Raw genomic sequence first — 7836 nt, forward strand, 5'->3', positions numbered from 1 at the left:
TCTTTACTGCATCTGACAAAACCTTGACAACTCTTAATTTTTGTAGGGCTCAGTCTTAGCCTTTGAGAGTTCCATAGTTTATTTAGTACTGTTGGTCAGAATAGTAAACTATTACATTTTGGCAACAGAACCAACCTAAACGTGTATTCTTTCAAACATTTGAGATTCAGTTGTGCAGAGTTGTTTACCTCTCACCCAATCACATATGAGGATTAACAGTTGTACTGAGCCAGTGAATAAAAGTGAGAGGGGGGCAGTTAAGTGTAAATAATGCTGTAATCCACAGGATTAGTGGGTGAATATTCAGCTGAGCTGGAACTGAATACATTTTTAGAGGCTATTCACTGCACATCTGTAAACACATATTTTAGGCCGCCCTGACTGAAATGATGGACACAAGTTATGTCATAACTTGATATAAAAACAACCTTTAGCTTGAACCAGGCTGGAATTACATTGGGAATTTATAGGTTGTGGAACTGTATTTGAAATTTGTAGGCATTTTTTCATAGTGAAGACCCAACTATCACAGATTACTTACCATATTATTATTATACACCATAGTCAATACTGTTAGATATACACAGTTGCATGCAAAATATCCTACTTTCCAATATCATGCAACATTAGCATATAGTTTAAGAATGTATTTATTAAGAATGCAACAGAGTTGTGATGGATTTAGCAAACTGGATAGAAATATGGAAGCAATGGTCAAACATGCCTGTGAGGCTGACGCTACATATATTCTTAGCTGCTCTACAACAACAGTGGTTATGAAATAGCATTGATGCTCAGAATAGATTATAGATAATTTAGTAGTTTTGATGATCCATCTCACCAGATTACTTTCTGGCCCTCAAATTCTTCTTTACATCACACATAAGTCACTAAAAGGACTGATACACCAAAAAAGGTGTAGTTTTAAACACCAGAAGTGATTGAGTTGACTGTTTTAGAAATAATATGGAGATGAAAGTTTAAAAAAACATTTAGGTAGAAACTGTCTACAGACAACAGAATGCTTGTAAGTCCAAATAGTATTTCTGTTGGTGTTGGAATGTTACTCATGCCAAGTGCATCACACAGGTATAAATGCACGTGAGGACATGCATGAGTAGTACATACCCTAACATTGAGCAAAAAAGCAATCCTTTTGCTTGGCCATGTCCTCCAAATATTGGCTCAACACAAAGGTAACAGCAAACATGGTTTAGCAAAGACAAAGTATAATTTGTTCTTCTATCCATTATCACTTTTAAGTGTAGGCCTATACTAAAATTATTAGAAAAAAGTGTCAAAGAATTTCAACATGAATTCTCGAATTGTAATTAAGTCATAGTGACTACAGTACGATGGTGAGTTGACGCCACTAGATTGGTCATGAGAAAGAGCAAATGCTTGAGTTGCCAAGCGACCAGGCAGATAGTTCCTTAGGTTCCTTGTCATGGTAATCACCAAAAACGCCCCAAACTCTTCCTAAAAAGTCTCTCTCTCGACCATCAGTCAACCAGAAATGCCGCTCCCCCCCCCCCCCCCCCCCCCATCCAAAGGGAGTCTTCGTCGGTTGCTTTGTAAAGACATTTTTTGACCTTTCAACCCTCCTAAGTATGGCTCTCCAAGCATAAACCCTATGAAAAAAGTGCGCTGGTTCTCATTCAGAAATATCGGAGTTTTGTATTCACAATTTCAGACTGTTAGTGTGTCTAGGGCAGCTCAGTGTATCACTCTGGTCCCTCTGTCCACATCCTGGTCACTCAGACACAAGGGCGTGGGTGATTGGCTGTAAGGAGCTCAGCTGGGCAGTAGCCACAGCTCCAGGAAGTCCCAGTGCTTCCAAAGGATGAACAGAAACAGGGCCAGCATGATGGTGGTGGCCACCCGCGCTCGGGTCTTCATGAGTGGGGTGATAAAGTTTGCCAGGGTGGAGACAAAGACCAGCACTACGGCCATGAGTGCCAGGATGATGTTGATGAGTTTGCCCAGCAGGGCGCGGGCGTTGGCGTTCTCCACACCCTCCAACTGCACCACCTGCTGCTGCTGCTGCTGTAGCTCCAACTTAGTGATGCGGGTCAGGCACGACTCCACCGCTTCCTGCATGTATACATACACACACAGGTACAAATTATAAACACAGGAAAACGCAATGTTACAACTGAATTAGGGGAACAAGGCTCATTTCTGGAGTCATACTTGTGTGGTTATCTACAGGAAAAGTATCATATACTGTAAATCCAGGTCTCTATCTCTCTACCTGTATGTCTCTGGCTCTCTCATAGGACTGGTAGGCCACTTTCTCCTCCATGCTGGCCAGCTCCTGTTTCAGATTAGTCATCTCGTTTTGGTGCAGCTCTGTCAAGTCATTCAGCTGCTCTTCCAGTCGCTCATACCTAAACAGAGAGAGAGAAAAAATGTATGAGGTAGAGTCGGTAGAATTTAGACCAGCGCCGTAAAGACTAATTCAATGAATTAGAGAAAGATTTTACATATTTATGGAGTTTTCAAGGCATCACTCCGTTTAATTTAAGGATTGGTTTGATACATTAAAACAACTACTTCTGATCTTGACAAAACTTGAAATGTACAAAACCTGTTGTAACAGTTTCCTTGACCTTTTTAATTATCCTCATAAATATCATTCAGCATAAATCATGTAGAGTGAAAACACTGAACACGATTTACACTGTTGTACTGAAATAAGCTAAAAGCAAAGCAGCTTGTTTCAGCAGTTAGTGTGAGATCGATGTATACTACCAACTCTCATTCCATGCTCTGTGTATTGGCCTAGGTGTTGGTCTGCACCTGTATCTCTCCTCCTGCAGGCACTGGTTCATGTAGGAGTAGTCACTCTGCAGCTGACTCTTCATGTCCTCGATGGCGTCCTCCATGTGGGCCTGGCTGGCCTTGATCTCCTGCAGGCCTTCCAGCAAGGCGTCCCAGGAGCTGTGAATGTGATGGTGGTGGTGGTGGTGCCCATCCAGTCTGGGGCTCCCCAGACCAGCCTGCCCCTGCCCCGACATCCCACCTCCTACCCCGGCCCCGCCTGAGTGACTGCCTGCTGCTGAGCCAGAGGTGGCACTGGAGCACTCGTCGTCGCTGCCGTACTTGGGGCTGGAGACCAGGGTGGCACTGCCACTCAGGGCTCGTTGAGCGGGCGCGTCCTCCGAGTGCCCTCCCACCCCGTCCTCTATGAGGTGGGAGATGTTGTCTGCACTGCCAAATTTGTTGCGGATCAAGCTGGCAAACTCCCGTGGCTTAGACACCACAGCTCCTTTGACCCCTTCCACCCCTCCTTTGACCCCATCCACCATACCCCCGCCAAAGCCATGGAACCCGGCTCGTACATTGGCCCCCATGTCCTTCAGCCCCTGCTGCATGTCCCGCAGCACATCCTTAGGCTGACGGGCAGGACCATTCTATAAGGAGGGTTGAAGGAGGAGGGGGGATGGAAGATGACAGGGAGAAACAAAAATAAATGGGATAGATTGACAGGGTGTGAAGAAGTAGCAGATACATGGATGGAGAAGTGGTGAGAGAGAGATGGAAATAAAAGTGGAATGGTGGAGGTGACACAACAGAGGAGGGGGATAGGATAATACAAACACATGCTTCATCAATAAGAGGGAATAGTCTGAACAGAACACTCAGATAATCTACCTAGGAATGGGGTTGGGCAGGTTTATGATAATACCGTATACCGAGGAATTACCGAGACATGATTTCCAATACTGTGGAAACAGTTTCTTTAAAATGTTAATATTTGTACTTTTAAAATAAAATATGTGTATTGGTTGAAAGATAAAGCTAATCATTCTTATTTGCTTTTCTACAACAACAACCAATCGTTAGATAGTGAGTGAGTGACATCTCATGTTATGTTCTACAAACCCAGGTATTGAAATAGGTATTTTCAACAGCCCGTTGTTAAAGGGAAATTCCACCCAAAAACGATATTTTGGTATTTGTTTCATTAGTTCATTGTTGACATAGTCCCAAAATGTTTTGCTTCTCAGCACTCACATTTTTAAGATATGTAACTTTAAAAATACAGAAATCATCCCTGTATGATGCATTTTGCATCATACGATGCTAAATGCATCATACATCATACAGGGATGATTTCTGTATTTAATTCGTAAGGTAATGTGGATACCGCCCAACCCTACTTAGAAAGTGACAACATGTATCATCACCTCAGTGGAGGCTGCTGAGAACGGCTCATAATAATGGCCGGAACGGCGCAAATGGAATGGCATGAAACACCTGGAAACAATGTGTTTGATGTATTTGATACCATTCCACTGATTACGCTCCAGTCATTACCACGAGCCTGTTCTCCCCAATTAAGGTGCCACCAACCTCCTGTGCATCACCTCAGAAAGCAGCAGTCAGGGTAAAACATTCAAGTGAGACAAACACATTACATTACAAATGTCCCTTAGGAACAGCTGAGCCATGGAGAGGAGTCATCATCAGTCATGAGATGGAACCAGTGAGTGTGGCAGGAACCACCACACACACACACACACACACACACACACACACACACACACACACACACACACACACACACACACACACACACACACTCACTCACTCACCTGCTCTATCTCCTTCAATTTCTTGTGGTAATGCTCTAGCTTCTTGTGCAGGTGGGTGATGGTCTGTGCAGACTTCTGGTTCTTCTTCTCAAACACCTGTTTGATGCGCGAGGCCTGCTGCTTGTCTGCGTTGTGGGCCAGCTTCAAGTACTCGGCTACATTGTCATCTCGTGCCTCCTGTTCTATCCGAATCTGCTCAGTGATCTTCAGGATCTTCTGCTGCAGGTGCTCCAGAGCGACCCGCGTTCGCTGAGGCTCGGTGACCCCTTCAGCCCCTCCAGCCACAGCCCCCAACCCAGCCACAGCCCCGGCCCCCGCCCCCGCACCCACCCCGGTCCCATCCAAGCTGATGTTACCGTCAGAACCGCCATGGCTGGCTGAGGGGGGCAGGCCCAATGTTGTCACTTCACTTTTATCCAGCTAAGCAGGGAAAGGGGATGGGGGAGGCAGGGGTGACAGAGTGCGCAGATAGAGAGAAAGTGGTTGCCATGATTGATGTGAAGTCAGCATCGCAAGGTAAAAATGATCTTTAAAGCAGAACACCCATCGCAATGACAGATCTGGTGATTATTCTCTTTTCACTGACTTTCCCCCAGATCCTTGGCATAAGACCCAGACAGATTACTGTTAAGCCTTAATAAACAGATATTATATCAAGTGTTTTCACAGTGCATACTGCTAAACTGTGAAAAACTATTTTGGCACATGAACACCTTAACACATTGCACTGATGATGGTGATGGTGATGATAATGGTTAGGCCTACGACAATGATGCACTGTCAATGTATCATTCTATCCCTTTTAAACTTGTGTGATGTATGATCTAGTGGTGTGATACTGCATGACATAAACATGGGGGGGTACCCTGCCACTTCTACCCTGCAACGTGGCAGGCAGCTCGACAAACAATGGAGGTCTAATCTCCCTCAGTGTGAACTCTTAACATCTCACTGAAAGACACAACCATCTGTGGACTGTTAATATAGGATAAAAACCATGTAGTTGTTTCTGAGAGTGGGAATTTGTTATGTTTGAATTATTACCCCCTGTCTCCTGGGCAGACATCACAACACTACTGTCACCAACCCCAGCAGACAGGAACCAGGGCAGACAACTGACACCACACATCTCTCAGCAAGCGCTGCCCTAATTCATCTAGTCAGGCCACTGAGGCTTTATTAGAATTGTATTAGCATGTAAAAGAGGTCTCAGAGGAGCCCCAGTGCCTAGCACTATTTTCCAACAGATCCACTGACAAGCAGGCGATAATTTTAGAAAGTAGGTTACAATCAGGTAGCTGCATTGAAACGGAGGCATGTGATTTTAATGGACGAATGACTGCAGGCACTACAATACCAGGCTATTCACCTATTCATTTTATTTCAATGAGAGCAAATGGAAAGCTTATTTTGTTACAGACTGGATAAAGGGAAGAAATACACAATGTTCCTTCCTCTCTGGATGGATGGGAAAAAATACAACAAAAACAACACACACACAGAGACACAGAGACAGCAATGGCCGATGCTCAGATCCAACAGTGTGTGTGAAAACACAGGGTTAGGTCCACGGTGGGTGAGGCTCCTGGAGACAAGAGCAGAAGCAGGGAGATGATCATAACAGACGGCTATGGCATTAAAAAAAAAGGGTCTTCACATGTGAGGAGGAGACATGCACTGCGACATGGGTGAAATGAGTGATGGGTGCCAACGAGAATGGGTGTAAACACTAGAGGATGATGAGACAAAACCAGTGCAGTGATAGATTAATTTGGGAACGTTACCATACTGTTTAATCCAGGATTGGCTGTGCCACTGCAGGTCTGTGTTCGAGGCCCATCCTTCTCCTCCACTTCCTCCTTCTCCTCCTCCCTCCCCCCTGTGGTCACACGAGACCCCCTTTCCTCAATGTCTGTCCCCTACCCAATATCTGCCTATTGCCTTACCAGAGCTTCATGCTCCATTGTTGATAACAAAGATGTCTGCAGCCTCCCTGTCCTCCTCCATCTCTCTCTCTCTCTCTCTCTCTCTCTCGTTGTCTCTGCTGTTGCTCTCTTTCTCCCCCTTTGTATCTTACGCTCGCTCTGTCTCCCTCTCTCTCTTTCCCCTTCTCGCTGTCTGAGTGCAAACACTAGCCGTCCTGCTCTATCACGGCTGTGTGAGCTGAGGCACAGATGATGGAGGGAGAAGGGAGGGGGGATGGGGAGAGTTTAGCGCACGCGTGCAGGTGCCTGTGTGTGCTGAAGCCAGGGAAGCGGAGAGGGGGAGGGAGGGGGGATGGTAGTACAGCAGGGCTTGTGTCAGGGCCTATTGCAGCGCTTTCATCCCTTAAATCCTGAATATATACCGCCTCACGCATGTTTATGGAGGGCTGCTGCAGTGGTTTACAAAGAATGTGGAGCTACGGCCAGACTTAAAAAGAAGTGCCCTATCTTCTCTGTCCCACGGTGCAGCATTATAAAGGCAGATACAAAATGTTTAAAAAAAAGTTACATAGAAATAGGCCTACACACACTGGTTATAGGAATGCTTGGTGAGGGTTTCAAAAACAGAGAACTAATAATAGTCTCTTTGTGATGGACGGGTTCATATTTGATGCCCTTATTTATTATATATTTATTTATTTTTCTCTTGGTTCTCTCTAATGTGTTGGGAGGTTGTGGGGTCTGTAGGGATTTCGGGGGTTGCCAGGAGCTCTCCTCAGACTTCCTAAACTGAAGGGTTTGGAAAAAGGGGGGTTGGATCCACAGATACAATATCTCACACAGCCATGCTTACATGCTCAGCTGTATTTATGACAGAAGGAATTTTTATTGAGGGTTATTTATGAATAAGCACCATAAATCTTTTTCTGATCAACATTTGTATTTATTTTCAATAATATACAATGCACACATACTGGAGGGTCACATCACAGATATCAGCAATCATGACAATCCACACAAAACAAAATTACGTTTCAAGAGCGATATAACTATTTGCAAACTGTCAAGAGTTTCGTTATAGTTACAGAGTACACAAAGTTATGATCTTACAGGGAGGAAGTAGGAGTTAACAATACAATTCCATCCTGGTATATTACTATAGAAGAATATGTACTCCACCCTCTCCCTTACCAAGTAGGTGAATAAATATTTTAAGATAAAGAGTTGTTAAGATCTGTTGGAGTTTGGCACAGTCCATCACACACTTCAACTGTGGTGGCCCAAGCTTTGTTTATCACAGCCACTGACCG

General features: G+C 44.7%; 1 protein-coding gene across 1 annotated transcript; it reads right to left on the reverse strand.

The window, feature by feature from the left end:
• Window positions 1-1794: 1794 nt before the first annotated feature.
• LOC311133145 (transmembrane and coiled-coil domains protein 2-like) lies at window positions 1795-6565 on the reverse strand (the record flags this gene model as incomplete). The annotated part of the gene is made up of 5 exons (XM_084166587.1): window positions 1795-2094; window positions 2255-2390; window positions 2803-3416; window positions 4602-5021; window positions 6548-6565. The coding sequence occupies 5 exons, from the start codon at window positions 6563-6565 to the stop codon at window positions 1795-1797; spliced, it is 1488 nt and encodes a 495-aa protein (XP_084022713.1).
• Between the last annotated feature and the right edge of the window lie 1271 nt (window positions 6566-7836).

The sequence above is a fragment of the Coregonus lavaretus genome, assembly GCF_964263955.1.
Source record: "Coregonus lavaretus genome assembly, chromosome: 8".
Taxonomy (NCBI): domain Eukaryota; kingdom Metazoa; phylum Chordata; class Actinopteri; order Salmoniformes; family Salmonidae; genus Coregonus; species Coregonus lavaretus.